At 40.9% G+C, this 20,562-nt stretch overlaps 1 protein-coding gene and 1 pseudogene across 1 annotated transcript; both read right to left on the minus strand.

Moving 5' to 3' along the window:
• Nucleotides 1-540: 540 nt before the first annotated feature.
• On the minus strand, nucleotides 541-3,741 carry LOC148867146 (aquaporin NIP1-1-like). The gene is made up of 5 exons (XM_088981346.1): nucleotides 3,065-3,741; nucleotides 2,753-2,977; nucleotides 1,636-1,833; nucleotides 1,149-1,210; nucleotides 541-1,032 (listed from the first exon to the last, which is right to left on the minus strand). Exons 1-5 carry the CDS (start codon nucleotides 3,224-3,226, stop codon nucleotides 816-818), a joined length of 864 nt encoding a protein of 287 aa, XP_088837472.1. The 5' UTR covers nucleotides 3,227-3,741; the 3' UTR covers nucleotides 541-815.
• A 2,366-nt stretch (nucleotides 3,742-6,107) lies between these two features.
• LOC148867147 (RING-H2 finger protein ATL2-like) lies at nucleotides 6,108-7,530 on the minus strand (annotated as a pseudogene).
• Between the last annotated feature and the right edge of the window lie 13,032 nt (nucleotides 7,531-20,562).

Raw genomic sequence — 20,562 nt, forward strand, 5'->3', positions numbered from 1 at the left:
CCCATTTTTTCTATTATTGCTAATAATAGTAATAGCATGCTGATAAATGGCATTGAAAAATGCCTATGTGGCAGAAACATCAATGATACCAAATAAAAAACCCGAAAAACTTTTTTCTGATAAACCATCATACCTATGCAGCACTGTTTTCTGAGAGAACAGCATTCATTCCAAACACCACCTAAAAAACTGATAATCGATGCATTATTTTTGTTGTGATTTGGGCAATCTAGCTGCTTCTTTTAGACATAAAGGCGTTGTCTTCAAGCACGGAGCTCTTACGAAGTGGTGGCATTTAAACATTGGGACATTCGAGAGTTTATTCTACCTCAGATATCTCGATCACTCCAGTTATTTGGGACCCTGTTTTGGGAACTACATCTTGTTCATTCAATGAGTTCGAACATGTAGCCTGAGTTAAGGTTGAACCTCGTTCTGTTTTAGATGAAACTCGATCTGAAATCATCTCTCTCTCTCTCTACATTTATAAATTATGGGAATGTGTGGAATCTGGAGCTACAGAATTTTGCAAATTCTATGTACCATAAATGAAAAAGAACTCCATATATCACTTACTGAATAATTTCAAAATAGTTTTTGCCAAAATTAATTCACTGACTGATGGGATAGGCTGACAAAGAAAAAACAAAATCATGGGTAAATGACAAAGATGGAAACAGTCAAACAGAATTAAAGTGAAAGAGATGCCTTTCTCCATTAAAACTACAGATTAGAAGCTTTCATCCTTTGTAGGTATAAAGGTTACATATACCTCCCCCCTCCCCAAAGAAAACAAAATGCCTTCTTTTCTTTTTTTAGTTCTTAGTAAAGTTCAAGCTCTTGAGGAAAGAACCACTCCTTGTAATCTCGCGCAATGGTTTGTTGGTGAACCGGATAATATTGTAGGCCCAAGCACCCGATACCGTCCCGCAAATGGGTCCAACCATGTAAACCCATATCCCCTCAAACCGGTTCGCTATGAACGCCGGTCCCAAAGTCCTGGCTGGGTTCATGGATGCCCCTGATATTGGCCTGTTCATCAGACACAGCAGCAAAGGTTTTTCTTATTGGCCTCATTATGAAGCAGATGAATTCAATTAATCAATCCAATCAATCAAATTTGTTTAAGAATTAACAAATCAACATACCCTGCAATAAGCACATTTAACAAGACAGTAGCTCCCACGGCCAGCCCAGCAAGTTCACCAATCTGCAACAAATCAATTTCCTTTTTCTGAGAGATTGAAAAGCAGACAAAGAAAAGAAATCTCTACTCTGAGTAGCAATTGTGCATTTTCCAGCCTAAGCCATGCTTGATCCAATTGGAGCAGGCTGGAAGCTGTTCTCCTAGCTCTTGCAGTCTAAAAGCCTAATCCAATCTATTTAGGATTCTGTTTAGGTTGCAGGAATAGGGGGTAGGGGGTCTGGAATCTGAATCGAAATGAATTGGACGGAATCGGAATTCTATTGCCATTCTTGCTGGAATGGCATTCCCCATTTAAGTTCTCATTCCAACTTATTCTAATTCGAGTTCTGATTCCGATTTAAAGAGATTTTAATACTGATTCTGATTCTGATATGAACCAAATGTACCCTCAGAGTTGAATTCAAAGTCTTGTGTGCAGAAGAACTAACCGCTCGGTTATCAGTTGCGACACCAGAGATGACGAACATGAGATAGAAAGAGATTATAAACTCCAGCACTAATGACTGTAAATTCGATCCAGCTGGTATTGTTCCAAAAAAGTGCTCAGGCTTCCCATCAAATAGTAACCGAAGGGTCCCGCTTGCAAGCGTCGAGCCAAGGACCTGTGCTACTACGTAGGCTGGCACCTGCATCACACCTTGGAGAATGAAAATGGTGGAATTAAACAAAAGCATAGGGGATTAGAGACGATAGATCAGTACCTGATTCAAACCAGAAACAATGGAAGACTGAAGCTGCATTAGGTTGTGATAGGAGGATGATCAACCAGGACCAACCTTAATTTCAACCAAATATCAGTTGCTGGTCTACAGTACTCTACACTATCTGATCTCAGGGAATCTCTTGGTGGGTCTTGGGTTGGTAAGCCAACCTCAAATCCAAAACTACAAAACCCAATTGACTATTCCTGTATTGCATTTCTATATCAAGCCCAAACACAATTCACAGTGTAGACATGTCTATCAGAAACTAGAAAGTAAAATCCATGAGCCCATCACCCTTTAGGTAGTCGGTCCCACTAATGAAAATGAGATGTGGGCCATTAGCCCATGACAGTGCCAAGAGATTTGCCGTTACTCACTACAGTTGTGGTAGTTGTGGTAGTTATGACTAATTTTCCTCTATTTCTTAAAGACGAATTCAATTTGTTTTATTTATAATTTTTCCAGGCGGTCGGGAGGAAGAGTATAGACCCACTCAGCAAGGTGAATAAAAAAAAATTAAAAAGCATGTTTTATATTTGGAAGCCCTAAGATTCCTTTAAGCCTAATACATCATTTCAAATAGGACCCCAACCTCTAAAAACACCGTACACGTAACTTCAAAGCTAGGGAGCCCACATATGGCCCACCCAAAGAAAATGCCGTGTAGGCCCATAGATTTTTGGAAGAACTGAACTAATTGATAAGCTAATCATCATCATGTCTCCTGCCTGAGGCTAGAAAAGTAGAAAACTATTTTCTTTTACTGACAGATGCCATAATTGAAGTTGAAGGAGAGATCACTATTCACTGTATTACTTGCTTAATTGCTCTGCTTGTTTACCTGTTTCCATGGGAATCTCCGGCAAGTTGCAAAGGCGATGGTGACGGCGGGGTTGAAGTGAGCGCCGGAGATGTGGCCGACGGAATAGACCATGACCATCACCACTAGTCCCCACACAACGCATATCCCAGGGAACGTCACCACCTTGTCTTTGCTCAAATTCACCATCACCGACGCACACCCAGCAAACATCAAAAAATATGTACCGAAAACCTCTGCAATCAACTGAACCAGGTTCGAATTCACAGTCAATAACATAGTTATCAAATTAATACTAAGAACCAGAGAGAGAGAGAGAGAGAGAGAGAGAACCTTCTGCAAGAAAGGTACAGAGAGACTACAGCCTTTATCTTCGTTGGTTTTCTGATCCCCCACCTCTTGAGGGACTGGGACTTCACTGTCTTTGACATTCAGCACAACTCCTCCTTCCATGGATTTCTCGTAATTAGCATTAGTTCCAGAGATCTCACCCATCTGAGCTACTTCCACCAACCCAGCAAGGAAAAGAGACGAGAAGATAAAAGGGATAAAGATAAGAAAGTCAGAGAACCAAACACTTAATTCATGTGTTCAACCATGGAGAAAGTGGCAAGAACCCAGAAAACAGAGCTGAATTTATAGAGATCCAGAAGCCCAAAAGAGGAAGAAGAAAGAAGCAGAAGTGGGGTCACAAACAGAGATGCATTGACCAAAAACCCAAAAGACAAAACTTTTCTTATTGTTCACAGAAGGTGGTTTACGAGGACTTTTGAGTGGAGATGGTTGAAAGTTTGTGATGGTCTTGGCTTGAGGAAGGAGAGTGAGCTGTGAGCATTGAAAGCTCTTCAACAACCCACCGGAAGAACAGATAAAAAAGATTTGAAGTTCTACCATCTATCAATTAAAATTTAATAACAGCAATCAATATTAATAACAGTAATAAATAGAGCAGAAAAACAGAATGCCTTCATCCCTTTCTGTGGGTTTTTCCATTTCTGGATGGGAATACCGATTACCGAATGCATAAAAAAGCCTAGAAATGAATTTCCTTCTTGGCTTCTGCTAAATTACTCATCCACCCTTTTTTGATTCTGTCGTTGATAGATCTAACCCTAATAGTGTTTGTACTTTGTACTGTCATCTAAATCAAGTTATTGTTTTTTTATTGAAATTAATTAAGTGCACAAAACCTCAATCAACCCATTTCATAGAGGTGAATAGATGATAAATTAGAAAATGGTTGGTCATAGTCGTGACTTGTGTGAACACAAGGTTACCAGGTTATCTATCAAGTTGGGGAATGAGAGAATTTAAATGCAAATTTTCTTCCTTTTTTTATGGATTTTGATTCAATTACGGGCCCCCATTTTTTTCGGTAAATAATTAGGCTCTTTTGAGACTTGAGAGAGATATTTAGGTTGAAGATTGGAATCCACTTAGGCGGTGTTTGTTTCATTGCCATTTACAAAGGTCTAATATTTTCTCAGAACCAAGGTTTTTAAAATTGAATCGGACAAAGAACTGGTCAGGAGTCCGGTTCGATCGTTTGAATCGAATGGATGGTTTTTTTTGACAAAAAAATAAAAAATAAATAAATATCGGCTAAAATTATTGGGCGGTTTGATTGCCCGGGTCAGTGGTTTGCTGACCAAATCAATGGTTTTTGGCAAAATAACGGTTCTGGGGTAAAATGGAACCAGTCACCTGACTGGTTCCTGATTTTTACCAGCTGATCCGGTCCAGTTTTGAAAACCTTGCTCAGAACACAGAAATGTTTGGAGGTGTTTGGTTTCATTGGCTCATAAACTTAAAAATGGCTAACAAAACAGTGGATTCGACCACTGAAGTTGAATCACTGAAATAGCACTGATGTGGAAATGGCAATGGAACCAAAGACCTCTTTAAAGGTTGATAGGTAGGTTGTGTTTGATATCATTGCCACTCCTTCGCGAAATTGAAATGTTTTGGTTGATCAATAGAAAGCGATGTTAAAATATAGGAGAAATTCACTTTGTGCTTAGTGCCATTTTGGTTTTCAAACTTTAAAATGTGATAATTCAATACTTAAACTTTCAAAACGTGACAATTCAACATCTACTTGCCATTAATCATTAGTTAACCTGTTGTTAAGTGATATTTAAAAAGGACACAAATGCCCTTCGAGTGTCATTTAATTTTCTTTATCAACCATACAAATGTGGATAAAAAATTTACAGTCCCAAATCCTTGTTTCTTCCATTCAAGAAAGTTGGGGTTATGTTTGAGTGGTTATTTTGGTGACCCCAAATTTCTTGAATAAAAGAGAGAAGGATTTAGGACTATTAATTTTTTCTATGGATGGTTAATAAAGAAAATTAGATGAAACTATAAGGGCATTTGTGTTTTCTCAAATGTCACTTAATGGCTAACTAACAGCAAGTACTGACTTGTCACATTTTAAAAATTCGGGTACAAAATTGTCGCATTTTAAAGTTTAAAAACCAAAATGACACTAAACTCAAAATACAGGATACTAATTGAGAATTTTCCCTAAAATATAAATTACCATGTTATATAATCAGAAATGTTTTGAGTTGATGAATACAAATTACTCTTGTTACTTAAAACAACTCTAAACAGCAATGATCAGTCCCGACATGTACTTTTGATTTTTCAGTTTAAGGGGCTCATATGATCTAACTGTTCATAATTCTCATTAATTTTTATTGATCAACGCCAAAACGTTTTATGAAGAAACTGCAAGATAGCAAACAGAACCTTAACCCCCTACCTTGTGTTGGTACTGAAACATGTTTGGAATGGTGATGGGGTATTTTGGTCCATGCAAGATTAGAAGGATTGATTTCCTTCACAGTAGGCGATCAACTGGCCCTCAAATTTAGATCATGAGATATTAATTATTGATTTTCCGGGGAATTATCCAAAATCTATTAATAATTTTGATTCTCTCAATATGTTGGTTGGACTCAAATCTACAAGAAATGTGAATAATTTATTGTTATAGTGTAGGTGAACAGAAGCTCTAATCTGGCCATCAATTTCACCTACATATGGCACGTGGCAAGTAAACAAAATTCCAACGCTTGGCCTCCCTGCATGCACGGCTGCCAATTGTTGGCAAAAGAGCCGTTGAATTTTTTTCTTGCAAGGGATCACTGTCGTGGTATGATCATTGACCAGGTCGTTTCATGCTGACGAGGATCAGTGTCGAGATCATCTCTAACCATCAATTAAGCATTTCGTGGTCCACAAAACGAGAATAGTGATAGTGGGCTATGCACACAGGATGACAATTTTCCCCAATTTTTTTGGATCCCTGTCGGGAATGTGGATCATTTTCAGTTCGACTCCTGTCAAGGCAACTTTTCATCGGAAATATTTCTAATGAAATAAATAACGTAAGTACACCGTTCGAGCAGCCCCTTGCAATGTTGCATCAGGAATATCTCCCATACAATAAACCACATAATTACGGAGACATTCCGTTCGAGCAGCCCCTTGCAAACCTTGTTTGCATCGGGAATATCTCCCATAAAATAGATCACATGACTACCGAGATATTCCCAACGTAAGGTTGTCAACGTTGTTGGAACGGAGTCCGGCTTCACTCTCAGTCAAGGCATCGTTCGTGCAACGTAAGAGCGTGCCACGCGACCTACGGTTGCTTCAACCGCCGGACTTTTGACATCGCATATGAGCAGCAACCGGCGTCTTCATCTTCCCCTTCCGACGCAGTTCTCAGCAACCTCGACAAGCATATGAGCGTCCCCTTGCCTCAACTGATTTGTTTAAGTCTCAGAGCCTCCGCCAATTCCCCTGAAATTCTCTCATTGGATCTCAAAAGTTCTTCCTTCTCACGCAACGCTTCCCCCCTCTGCCTCCCACTCTCGTCGCGCTTCTTGATTGCCTCATGCGCGAGCACCTTCAAGCGATTGAACGAGGTCTGAAGCTCGGATTTTGCATTCTCCGTAGCTTCTCTACCCTTCTGCTCGCGCTCAAGCTCCGAAAGGATCTTCCTAAATCTCTCCACGGTCTGTGTGGTAGAGCTGCAACTCGGCATCATTGCCACAGGAGAAGAAAGTCCAGCTCTTTGATCTCTGCTCAATATCCTCTTAAACGATAGAATCCGACTTCCCGGTGACTTGAACCCTGACCTGCTGGCAATCCCAAGCCTACCTCCTCATCCACACCTCTGAATCCTTCGTTGTTCCTTCTAGGCACCTCAATTGAAACACCCGCCAGCTCTAATGGCTTCCTTCGGGACCCTAAAGACGCTGATTCCGCCGGTGCTGAAGGAGGAAGAGGAAGAAGAAGACATGCAGGGTGCGACTTGTTTCATTTTCATAGTGGTGACACCCTGGGTAAAGCCCAGTAATCGACTGGACTTCTGTCTCGGGAGGTTCGCTCACAGGGATAACGACCTCAACCGGAGTTTCAGTCGCAGGGGCGAGAATATCGGGTTGGACAGGTGCTCGGCAATGTGGGCAAGTAGAGTGAGAGTGGAACCACATATCTATGCAATCGATATGGAAGCTGTGCTTGCATCTTGGGAGGAGACGACCCTTCTCGTTCTCCTCGAACTCGGATAGGCACACGGTGCAATCCAGTACTTCCTTGTGTGTGTCGGAGGAATAGATGAAGATGGAGAGAGCTTTCAGAGCCAATGCGTCAAGACCCCGAAACGGTTAAGTGGAAGCGACGGGGTTGGAGGTGGTGAAGACTATGTGGGTCCGGTGTCAGCTGCGGCGGATGTTGTGGCGCCTACGGGACCTTGTGAGTAACCAACGGGCGTATATGTGGAGGCAAAGGATAACAGTACGCCGTTAAGATTTAAGGCTGAAGCAATAAAAGGTATGCGAGTCGGTCGCCGATCGCTGGTTTCTCTGGTCACTAGCCAGTTGAAAGTAGAACCCTGACGCTAGACGGGAGTGAGAGGGAGAGGGAGGATGGGGAATGCGGAGGAGAGAGAGACGTGGTGGACCGGTCCATGTATGCGAATTCGAGAACGTTTTTATGACGCACACGTTTTAAGGACGTGTGGTGCATATTCATACTGCGCGAACGATGCGCGCATCAACTTTCCCTGGACTGAAGCCGAGGGCTTTGCCCTGACCAAAGCCGGCCGTTTTTCCCTGGGGGAATTTCCATCCCCACAGTGGGAAGAGGGCGGGGACCGCTCCCCACCACCCCTCAGTAATGTATATAAATTTGTGCTTAATACATATGTATTAATTTTTCTAAAAAATATACTTAAATATATTTGAATTTAAAAAATAACGGGAAATTTGGGGATTTCTGTTGGGTTGGGATTTGGGAATGGAAAACCTGTTCCCATTGATAGTATCCTGTCTTATTGTCATTCCTAATTGTTAAAAGCTATAAGAAATATCGTCTCTAAAATCAAAATAAATTATGATGAGAGATATTTTATGATCTATTTGGTTCATAATTGGAATTGGAATCAGAATTAGAATGATCTATTTTTATAGTCTGTTTGATTCAGATAAGAATCCAATTGAGAATTAAAATTAGCATGAATGAGAGGTTTCATTCTCAATGAAAAAATATGGAATAGCCATTCCCTCAAATGGGAAAATACCATTTCAACAAGAATGAAAATAGAATTCCAATTTTACACAACCAACCAATTAAAATCGAAATAATCCATCTCAAACACCTATTCCTATAAACTAAACGGGGCCTTAGTTATCATAAATATTGCCCGTAGAATTACAAACACTGTATAATGGGTAAGATATCCTATGCCTAGAATTGACCCAGTAGGTTGACCTATCACCATCTAACCATCTGATCCACATACTATATATTCATTAACGACAAATTCATCTCAAAATTCTTTTCTATAGATATTGAGTATTTTATTTGGTTCCTCATTAACGTCATTGTCTGAGCCTATCTGATTCAACTCATGGCTTCTGGGCTGCTGCCACCGGGCCCATCCCCAACCCCTTTCTTGGTATATGGCTGCTGCCTATTTAGAATGTAGTGATCTATAGCCAAATGTAAGTATGATGAGAGATTAATAGTTGAATAATGTAGATCAATGATCCGGTAGTTCACTTGGTCACTCACCATGCATTCCATTTTATATGATATCGGGTCTCACTTGATCCGCTTGTTTTATGAAAAAAAAAGTGTGTTCATTTCACAGGTTTAGGGATGTCAAACGGGTCGGTTTTGGCATGGGATTGTCTCAACCATAACTCGATCCTTCAATGTCTCAATTTAAACCTGATTTAACTCCAAAATGCATAATTTTTAAACCCAATCCGAGACCAACATTAACCTGATTAAATCATATCATTTCAATTGGATTTTCAACATATTTTGAAAACCTAAAATTCATTAATTTAAGTAATTAAAAATTAGAAGTCAAAAGTTACAAGAATTCCGTGTATACATGTAAGGGTATAATGACGTAACGGAATGAATCAGCCAAAACCCAAACCCAATCCGAACCCAAATCAGGTCAAATAATTAAAACCCTAACTCAACCATAAAGTTGAATATGCCTAATCCTAACCCGACCCTATAACCAGCCCATCAATGCCCTACAAAGGTTATTACTTCAAAAAAAATGTGGTTGGAAAAAGTTTTGGTTAAATAGTTTGGAGCAAAGTTCAAGAAAATATAGTTTTATGTACATTTATTTTGTGGTTTTTATTATTCAGTCTATTTCTACAAATCTTAGTCCTATGGTACAGGTGGGATGAATCTTGATCATAAATGGATACCAAATCTATGGGCAAGATGTGGTTTATAAAAGGGCTATTAATAGACTAAGAGGAAACTGTAATTTCAGATTTCTAAGATGAAGTACAGTCTACTTATCCCTAATTTTTTTTCTTCTGGGTATTGGTCGTGCAACTATAGACCCACACCCAAGATTAATAGAATTAATGATAAGGTGTACATACGACTCACAGGCACAACATGGATGACCTGTCTTTGTTTTCATGGTTAGAAACTATGTCTCCTCAAAGGGAGATAACCAACTCGGTTGAGTGGATCGACAGAAATATGGTATATCAACAAAATATCATTTGCATACATATATTATATTCAAAATGCATAAAAAATCGATTCCTTAAAATCAAACAAATACAGTATAAATAAGTTTTGCTACATCTCATGAACTAATTTTTGCCTCTAATTCCAAAAAACAAAGGACGAAAAGAACCAGGAAGGAGGGAGGTCGTATTATGTTACGTGGTTAATAATAATTCACAAAAGAAAATATATTAATGAGATAAAAATATTAATAAGTCTGCTATTTCAGTTAAAGATTTCTGACAATAAGTTATCCCTAATGTTTAGAAATTGGATCAGATTGGTTGAATTTTAATTGTACCCCTGGCCTGTTTGGTCATACTATAGAAAATGGAAGTCATAAATTAATATTGGTCAAAACCGGCCTATCAATCATTTTAATTGAAAAATCAGTGAACCAGACCAATATCATAAAACCACTTAGGTAACCAAATGAATGAAATTTTCAAAATGGTCATGGAAAAACATAAACCCATAACCTTTTCTTTATATATATTGTCCTATTAGCTATTACCATTAATTTTCAAAATGTGAGCCAAGAAGCTTAACTCTAATCATTTGTTTTAAAAATTAGGAAATTAGCCATCCATCCAATGCATTCAAATGTATTATTATTTATAAAATACATTATATAAATACTATATGTCAATGGCAACATATATAAGTCATCACAGTTTGACCTCTGGTTTAACCTTAGTGAACCTTTGACCCATAAATATCTCCCTTCTCCACTTCTATGTCTACTCCGGTTTGAATGCTGGTTTTTCCTTTTTCTTTTTGAAAAATACCATTGTTTTTCTCGGCAATAATACAAGATTAAATCCATGAAAATATATGACCAACTATTGTGTTGGTGCCTTGAATTCTAATTGTAAATCCATTTCATGATCTAACCTAAACAAAGTTAAAAAAACCCAAAGGCAAAATTTCATAGTAATTTGCGGTGGAAGGTATGAATTTGCAGTCATTTGAAAATTGCGACACATCTAGATTTGTAGAAATGTGGGATCCTCAGCTCATCTAGAATCACGGGCAAGTGTCAATCATGAGCCATCGAACTCGTAGATCATTTGGATTCACTATATAGCTTGGAATCATAGGTTGGGATCAAACCCATAACCTTAGGACTATAGACTCACAACAAAGGTTTTGTAAGCTCTAAAAATCCATTTAATTCTCAATTTTGTGTGGATAATCCAGTTTGGGGTTTCTCTTATAAATAGTCTTGTATCTTGAGAGCCAAGAAAAGAGAGTAGGAGACTGTATGAGATACAAAGATAGGGAATTTCCCGGTGTATTGGGAGCAAGTGTTTAGTGAAAAGGCAATGAAACACTATAAATGCAATTTATATTATTGTTCCACAATGGATTTCTTCTCCTTTTAACACTTGAGAATGAGTAGGTAGGCTATAAGTTGAACTATGCAAATCTCTACATGCGCATGCCTTGTGTTGCTTTGTTTTACTTTTCTAGTTTTCCACTCTTGTCAATTGTTTGCTTGATCCTGGGTGCGCTGGTATCACAACACCAACATTGTCTTATAATTATTTGTACTTCCAAGAGCACACCGTTTACATGGGTTGGAGCATTGAAAAGGTGAATAATTTACAACTGATCTGCATATTGATGGTTCTACTGACCATTTACAAGTAATGCAGGTTGCACACATTTGCCATCCAATACCCCAACATGGTTGCAACTTAAGTCAAAGGAATTAAATGCTAGTCCCGTACTTGTATGTTATTATTCATGGAGAGATATTCCAAATATACAATAGAATGATATGTGAGGTCACTGTAAGAAATAAATCCTGATTCTAAATGCTAAGCTCAAGGCAGCTATGAAGAGAACATTATTCCAAATATACAATAGAGTGATCTGTGAGATCATGGTGCATTCTAACTCTATACAGCACAGCTTATCAACCTTGTTGTTAATGTAAATGGTATGAATATACAACACATGTACTTGGCCCCTATTAGGTATTGATGGTTCAAAGTACCGATATGCCTTTGTGTATTGGCAGAGGCATATCGATACTTTGATACATGTGGAAACATGTTTTTTTTTTCAAAATTTGGTTTTTGGGGAGTTAAATACATGTATTTTTCATTAAAAGAGTGGGGTCCTGAAACACCTATAAATAGGCATATCGGGACCCGAAAGATATGATATGATACGCCCAATACGAGATGTATTGTGTCAAAATTTTAAACCTTATAATCACTTATTTTAAGTACTTATTTAAATAATTACTTAAAAATAAGTGGTTCAACCTCCAATTTGACCTCAGTTGAACCTTTGACCCATAAGGCCATAACCTCTCCCTTTTTTGCTTCTATGCCTAGTCAATTCTCTAAACATTTGTTTTTCCTTGATATTTTTTCTAAAAATGCCAAAGTTTTCTTGGCACTAATACAAGATTAAATCCTTGAAAAATATGACAAACTATTGTTTTGGTGCCTTGAATCCTAGTTGTGAATCCACTCCATGGCCCGACTCAAACAAAGCAAAATTTCATAGTGGTTTACGATGGAAGGTATGGACTAGAAGTCATTTAGAAATCGCAGCACATCTACATTTGTAAATATGTGGGATCCATAGTTCATCTAGAATTGAAGAAAAGCGGGAATCGTGAGTCATCAAATTCACAAATCATATAGCCTAAACAGTTCCCATAATCATAGGACTCTAGACTCACAGCAAGGGTTTTGTAAGACTCGAGAAATTCATTTAGTTTTGAATTTTGTGGGGATAACCCGGCTTGGGGTTTCTCTTATAAATAGTCTTGTATCTTGCACAGAAAGTAATCTTGTATCTTGAGAGCCAAGAAAAGAGAGCCAGAATAATGTATGAGATACGAAGAGAGGGAACTTCCAGTGTATTGGGAGCATGTGTTTAGTGAAAAGGCAATGGAACACTCTAGTAAATGCAATTTATATTATTGTTCCACAATGGATTTCTTCTCCTTCAACACTTGAGAATAAGTAGGTAGGCTATAAGCTGAACTATGAAAATCTCTACATGTGCATACCTTGTGTTGCTTTGTTTTACTTGTCTAGTTTTCTGTTCTTGCCAATTGTTTGCTTGATCCTGGGTGCGTTAGTATCACAACACCAATATTGTCTTATAATTATTTGTACTTCCAAGAGCACACCGTTTACATGGGTTGGAGCATTGAAAAGTTGAATAACTTACGACTTATCTGCGTATTGATGGTTCTACTGACCATAATTTACAAGTAATGCAGGTTGCACACATTTGTCATCCAATACCCCAACATGGTTGTAACTTAAGTCAAAGGAATTAAATGCTAGAAATATCTTCAACACTTGTATGTTATTATTCATGGAGAGATATTCTAAATTCATGGTAGAATGTGTTGTAAGGTCAATATAACGAATAAATCTTGATTTTAAATTCTAAGTTCAAGACAATTATGATACAGAAATCAGATATCTTGTTAGAGAATAAAACCTATTCAAAGACGCCACTTAATAGTTTAAGCTTTTATGTTGAATGGTTATCTGAGATGTATCAGAGCCACTTTAACCAAGTGGTTTAGTGTTATTGAGAGAGATTTTAAATGCATGGTAAAATGTGTTGTAAGGTTAATGTGAGTAACAAATCCGATTCTAAATACTAGGCTCAAGGCAGTTATGATGCAGAAATCAGAGCTTTTTAGTTGGAGTTGAAGTGGGTCCAAATTTGAAAATTAAGAAAATCATGGTGAATTCTAATCCTGCACAGCTTACCAGCCTTGTGGTTAAATGTAAATTGTATGAATATACAACACATGTGGATGGAAATGTGCAAAGTTTTAGACAAAGTATGTGTTTGGTTCTATTGGCATTTTTTCATTCAAGTTTGTATTTTATTTGTTTGCAAATCTAAGAAAGGTAATAATTGCAACCGTTTATGACAATTAGGCACCACATTAGCATAATAGTGAAAAAATGCCTAACCATTAAGAGAAGCTTTAAAAAATAATGGTTTTCAAAATCGGACAGGACTGGATGGTTGGACTGGAAAAACCGGGAACCGGTCAGGTGACTGGTTCCGTTTTTTCCAAAACCATTGATTTTGGTACATGAACCGTTGAACTGAGCGATTAACCATTCAAACGGTTTTGACTGTTTTTTATTTTTTAAATTTTATTTACTTTTTTTATTTTCTTGTCAGAATGGGCCAAGCATTCGGTTCGAACAATCGGTTTAATCACCGGTTAGTTTTAAAAACCATATAAAAAATAACTTCTTCAATGTACAGAAATTGAAATCCCCTTTTGTTATTCTCGATGCATACGAAAGTACATGAGAGAGGAAATGCCTACGATTCCAAACACCTCAATGTTGTGGGCCGAAAACGGGTGACGACCGACAATTAAGTGAGCCGTGCATGAAAGCATCAACAAAATAAAGAATTGGACATGAATTCGTTAGCCGTCGTACGTCCAAAAGAGTGAATCAATGTGAGAGATGTCAAACCTATCAAGTGAATTGAATCACAACTCACAAGCGTGCAACCGTCCCAAATGCCACGCAAAACTTCTGGTCAAATGCGCATGCAGCAGTGCTAGCAAGATCTCTTTTGTTGATCCAAATCTACATATGAATTATCTTATCCACTGCCCGCCCTGTTCGACTATTCCATGCCGTCGTCATGGTTGTTGGTTCACGGGCTTAGAGTGGAAGTAGGGACGTCTAGAAGTCTAAGCTAAAAAAGGTGGTAAAAAATAAGAATAGAATTGAGCTCCATGATACACGGAGTCTTATTAGCTTTGCATGGTTTATTTCAGTGTAGATGTTGATCTCCTACTACTTTAATTAATGGCAGGCAAAAGGCTTCCTTTAAAACTTTTTTATGTCTGAATGGGAAAATGGGGAAAGAAGTTTCTTTCTTTCCTTCTTTCTTCCACTAAGATCCTTTCTACATTTCTCTTTTTTAGGGGGTTTTTTGTTCTCTCAAGTGAACAAAGTCATGACGATGAAGATCCACAAATGTATAATATTGCTCTAATAATGTCGTATAAGTGATGTAAGTGATGAAATCAAGGTTTTTAAAATCGACCTAGACAATGAACTAGTCAAGGGTCTGGTTTCTAGGTCGAATGGTCTAATCGTTCAAACTGAACTGACAGTTGATTGGTTCAAACCGTTGATTGGTTCAAACAGTTTAATCGTTCGGGTCAGTGGTATGCTGACCAAATCAACATTTTTTGGCAAAAATCCAGTTTTGGGGAAAACCGGAACCGGTCCAGTTCCCGGTTTTTCCAGTCTAACCATCCAGTCTGGTCTGATTTTAAAAACCATGAATGAAACAATAATATATCCATCCTTCTACTTGTGTCTACTTAGTTCATCAAATTATTAATATGAGTTTGTTTCATATTAATTGTTCGTTTCAATTTTGGAAGGAGGAGGATTGTGTCAATTTGACAATCACCATTAAAGTTTTTGTCAAAAATTCTTTGATCATATATAGATCCTAATTTCTCTTTTTGTGCTCATGTTCTTGAAAATAATGTAATACTAAGACGGATTAGCAAATAGGATTCATGTAGCAAATTCATCATAGCTAGGACAATGCTTAGATGATAGATGATGAAGAAAAAGGTTTATTACTATGCGATTAATCCAAATGTGCTGATGGTCATTATTTTTCCCATTGCTTGGTGTAATATTGGTAAAATCTTGGGCTTCAAGTATGAGAATAAGATGCAATTTGGTTGGGCTCAGGTTTAGTTTTTGTCAAAATTTGAATGAAACCCAAGCCCGATACACTGCAAAATGCTAACTTGGACCACTTGGGTTGCACCCCTTAGATATGAGTTTGAAAACAACCCTTTAGTGCAAGAAAATGTCTCTAAAGACCCTAGACAGCCTGGAAGGACATTTTCCACATATATGGTATGTAGTTATACCTCTCTGTTTTGGAAAACTTAAGTATGCTCTTCTTCGGTGTTTACAACTCTGTTAGTGTGAGCTTATCTTACATTGCCGGTCCTAAATAAAGGAGGAGGTTGCACCAACCGTAAGATTGGCAGCTGGTACTAAAACTTTTGCCAAATCCAGTGAACATTAACCAATATTTTGTATTTTTATTTATATATATAATGAAATAAATAATTTGACATCGATGCTTTTAGATTGCAAATTGCAAATAACTTGGAATAACCTTAATAAAATAAACCATAGTAATAAATTTAATAAGCAATTTGACATCAATATTGATGAAGGGTGATTTGGCCCGACTTCATAGTCTGGGGACTTGTGTATATGACCTGGCTCAGTGAACAGCTCAGCCTGACAGCACGACCGCAACTCGACGGGAGAGACACGTCGAGTCTAACACCGGTCACTCAACGAGTTGCTTAACTTGCCGGGGACTGATGCATGGCCAACCTTGACTCCCACCAAGCGAGGAAGGTCCCGAGCTCCCCCTAAGGGGCCTAGAGCTCTCCCTTCCCAAGGAGGAAGCACCCCAATTCTTGGCTAAGTGTCCCGAGCACCTTGGGGCAGCACCACCCCCAATGCAGGCACCTCGGCACCTCGGTACCGGGACAAACTTGCCCCAGGCAGTCCGATGCGCAGTAGTCCAGTAGACTCTGGGGAGCCCTGTCTGACATCCGTACCCGCCGGACCCGGTGGCAGGGCTCTGATCCCTTGCCAGGCAGCGTTCCGCCTGCCAGGCGGCATTCTGTTTGTCTCCTTTGGAAAGCATGACACGTCTGTCAAGCCCATACCTAGCAATGGCAGTTTGTGGGGGCAACTTGCGCCTGCCACACATGCCTTGGCAGCAACGGCAAGGGCGGCGGTTATGCCAAGTATGACCAGGCTCCAACATAAAAGAACTCAAACTCTCAAAAGAAAAAGGTATTGAAGCTTAAGCACTTTGAGCACTCTTACTCTCTACTCTCTCTTTGAGATTTTCTCCAGTTCTAACTTAGTCATCAGAGTGTTCCCATTGGGATAACTCCCCGGGAACCCTTCACTTTCTCCTTCCTCTCAAGTGTCATTCGTTTCAGTCAGAAGCCAAGTCACAGCTAGCTAGGAGTGCCTAGATCGTGCAACATCATTTGGCACCATCTGTGGGAAATCGCTTCAAAAAGCCTCCCTCTAACCTCTACGAAACTTCTCTTTCTTACTCACCGACGTCCATGGCTTCTTCTAGCAACTCCAAACACCGAAACACCCAGAGGAGCAACTCCAAATGCCCACCGTTTGCATCAGGCAGTTCATTGTCCCCCTCTCTGCGGACAGGGTTCCTAGCCTGAACATGCCGGCAACAGTGGCACCCATAACTGTCCCGTTACCCCCTGCGGTTGGGATGACCTTCGTCGAACCCACCCTTCTCCCTCCGGTGACCGACCAAGGCCAACTCGAAGACCTGATGCAATGCATGCGGGCCATGCAGGCCTAGATGCAGCAGTTTCAACAGCTCCAGTTTCCCCAGCAACAAGTGTTGCAATACCGGTAACAGTTCTCGTCACTCCCTCCTTGGCATCAGGCGACGCAGCCAGCTAAACCTAAGCGCCGCAGTGAACTCCCTTCTTGCCGGGGAGAGACTTCGACATCATCTCACGGAAGGAAGGGAAGACTCCCTACCCCCGCCACATGGCCCGCGATCAGGTCAGGGGCCTCCCAACCGGTTAGGTCGGCGTCACTCCAGCACTCACAGTTTGAGCCTCTGCTCATGGAGGTCAAGTTCGAGGTGCTAGCCGATGACCTGGAACAAGGTCCTTCTGTCTGCAGCTACTGGTAGTCGTTTCTGCCTTGCCCTGGGCCCATTGAGCTCAACAATATAGAAGCCAACAGCACCAACGCCGAGCCAGCCTAGAAGCAGTGAAGACATCACCGGGCTCGCTGAACTACCATTGTCCACAACCTGCCCGAGCTCAAGGGAAAAATAGAAATAAGTTCGGGAGAGGTAAGAGCTGCACCACTTCTCTCGGTCTCCTCTCCTCTGTCCCCTGAGCTCCTTGCGGTCCCCATGTCCAAGGACTTCAAGCTTCCACCGTTGGACAAATACGATGGGTCCTTCGACCCCAAGGACCATGTCGACGTCTTCCAGTCCCAGATGCATCTGGCCAGGGCGAGTGAATCTTGCATGTGCGTGGCCTTCTCCACCACATTCAAAGGAGTGGCTTGCACCTGGTACCGAAACCTCTCGCTGGGCTCAATAAGGAGATGGGCCCAGTTCGTGAAGGTCTTCACCTCCCACTTCGTCATTAGCAAGAGATGCCTAAGGACCCAAGAAAGCCTCCTCAGCATAGTCCAGAGAGAGGGGGAGTCCATCCGGAACTATATCAAGCGGTTTAATGACGCTTGCCTACAGATACCCGACCTGGACTCTGTAGTTCGGTTTACGGCGGCCAAACGAGGTATCACCCATAGAGAGTTCAGATGGCACGTGGTCGTCAACCAGCCCAAAATTATGACTGAGTTCCTCGAGCTCGCAGATCGGTTCATAGGAGCAGAGGAGGAGATCAACCAGAAGGGCGAGCACGCCCCCGAAAAAAAGAAAAAGGGAACCAGAACCCTCGGCTCTTAATGATTACAAGAAGAAGAAGGATCAAGCTCGAGGGGCAAAGACAGTTCAGCCTTTCCGAACTCTAGCAGCAGATAGGGTGTTTACACCCCTCAACACAAAGTGGGCCAAGATCCTCATGGCGATCAAGGACGCCCCATATGTAAAGTGGCCACCTCAGCTCAAGGCCGATCCTAATGTTAGGAGCAAGAACTTGTACTGTAGTTTCCATAGAAATCACGGTCATAGCACCAAAAATTGTAATAACCTCCGTGATGAGATAGAAGAGCTCATCCGTCGTGGGTATTTGAGAAATTTTGTACATCATGGCAATAATAACAATAAAGCAGGTTGGCATGGGGAACAGAATAAAGAAGCCCCCAAGTCCAGCAGACATGCGGAGCAACCGTAGAGATAGTCTCTAGACAAGAGACTAGTCCGAGGGACCATCCACGTAATCGTTGGAGGATGGATTATCGCGGACTGCACCTTGGCAACTGCTCGGTCATCAGCCCGTGAAGCTGCCAGATAAGAGTTGAACCCCCTGAAGCGGCCAAGGGTGGAGGAGTCGATCTTCTTCACTGAAGACGATGCGTGAGGAGTCCACTACCCCCACGACGATGCGCTCGTCATCAAGATCAAGATCAACGACTTCGAAGTCAAGTGTGTCCTGGTAGATTCGGGCAATTCGGCAGATATCCTTTTCAAGGCAGCCTTCGATCAGCTTCAGATCCCAGAGGATGACCTGAAGCCCGCAAGCACCCCACTGGTGGGGTTCAGTGGCGAGGAGGTCAGGTCTTTGGGAAAGGTCACTATGTCGGTGGAGGTCGATACCTGGCCCAGTGTGGTAAGGCTCAACCATGAGTTCCTAGTGGTCACCACCCCTTCTCCATACAACGTGATAGTAGGCCAACCCATGCTACGTAGAAATGAAGTTCCCTACAGACTTCGGAGTCAGAGTGGCGCGGGGCGATCAGCTCGAGTCCTACAAATGCTATGTAGCTGCCCTCAAAGGAAAATCCAAGGCAGCTGACGGCCTCGAGCTGGGACGACCCGTAGAGTGGGCCACACCTACTGAGGAGACCATCCCCGTCCCGACCTCGGCGGACAATCCAGTGCGGGTACTTCAGATAGGCGCTTCTATTGAGAAGCCCCTGCGATCTCAACTGGTAAGCTTCTTGCTTGAAAATTTAGACGTTTTTGCATGGTCGGCGGAAAAAATGCCTGGCATAGACCCCAACATTATCACTCACAGACTTAACACTGATCCTTCAATTAGGCCCGTTAGACAAAAGAAGTGCAACCTAGCCCCAGGACAATGGCGGGCAGTCAACGAGGAGGTCAGGAAACTCCTTGCAACCAATTTTATCAGGGAAGTCCATTACCCGAGCTGGGTAGCCAACCCGTTCTGGTGAAAAAGGAAAATGGTAAGTGGCACATGTGCATCGACTACACCGACCTGAACCGGGTTTGCCCAAAAGACTGCTTCCCACTTCCTAGGATCGACTGCATAGTGGATACGACCTCGGGGCATGAGTTATTGAGCTTCTTGGACGCCTATTCGGGCTATAACCAAATAAAAATGGACCCAACTGATGAGGAGAAGACTACCTTCATAACCAAATTTGGCCTGTACTGCTACAAGGTCATGCCCTTCAGGCTGAAGAACGCTGGGGCTACTTTTCAGAGACATGTAAATAAACTATTTGAGCCACTTGTTGGCACAAAAGTAGAGTGTTATGTAGACAACATGGTCGTCAAAACCCAATTTTCGCATGAATTAATACAAGATTTACACTCAGTCTTTGAAATCTTGCGTAGATTTAATATGAAGTTAAATCCGAATAAATGCGTCTTTGGTGTCACCTCGAGTAAATTCCTAGGGTTCATCGTCAATCGGCAAGGCATTGAGGCCAATTCGGACAAGATCAAAGCCATCCTAGAAATGAGACCACCTTGAAAGTTAAAAGAGGTGCAGAAGCTGAATGGCCGGTTGGCCACCCTAAGTTGCTTTTTGTCCAAGTCCGCAGATCATTGTCTGCCTTTCTTTAAAGCCATAAAAAGCAAAGGCTTTGAATGGACTGAAGAGTGCCAGCTCGCGTTCAACGAGCTCAAAAGGCACATCGCCAGCATCCCAGTCTTGACTCAGCCCGAAGTGGGTGATGCTTTAGAGCTATACCTCTCGACGAGCAACGAGGTGGTCAGCTCAGTACTAATAAGAGAAGTAGATT

Source organism: Nelumbo lutea, chromosome 3, assembly GCF_056320005.1.
Source record: "Nelumbo lutea isolate HS-2025 chromosome 3, American lotus-T2T, whole genome shotgun sequence".
NCBI classification, from domain to species: domain Eukaryota; kingdom Viridiplantae; phylum Streptophyta; class Magnoliopsida; order Proteales; family Nelumbonaceae; genus Nelumbo; species Nelumbo lutea.

Excerpts from the sequence above, each read along its gene's own strand:
- LOC148867146 (XM_088981346.1), bottom strand. The coding sequence starts at position 3,226 with ATGGGTGAGATCTCTGGAACTAATGCTAATTACGAGAAATCCATGGAA. Across the intron at positions 2,978-3,064 it reads CTGTACCTTTCTTGCAGAAG|TTGATTGCAGAGGTTTTCGG; the intron begins GTTCTCTCTCTC and ends AACCTGGTTCAG. Across the intron at positions 1,211-1,635 it reads TCGCAACTGATAACCGAGCG|ATTGGTGAACTTGCTGGGCT; the intron begins GTTAGTTCTTCT and ends GATTTGTTGCAG.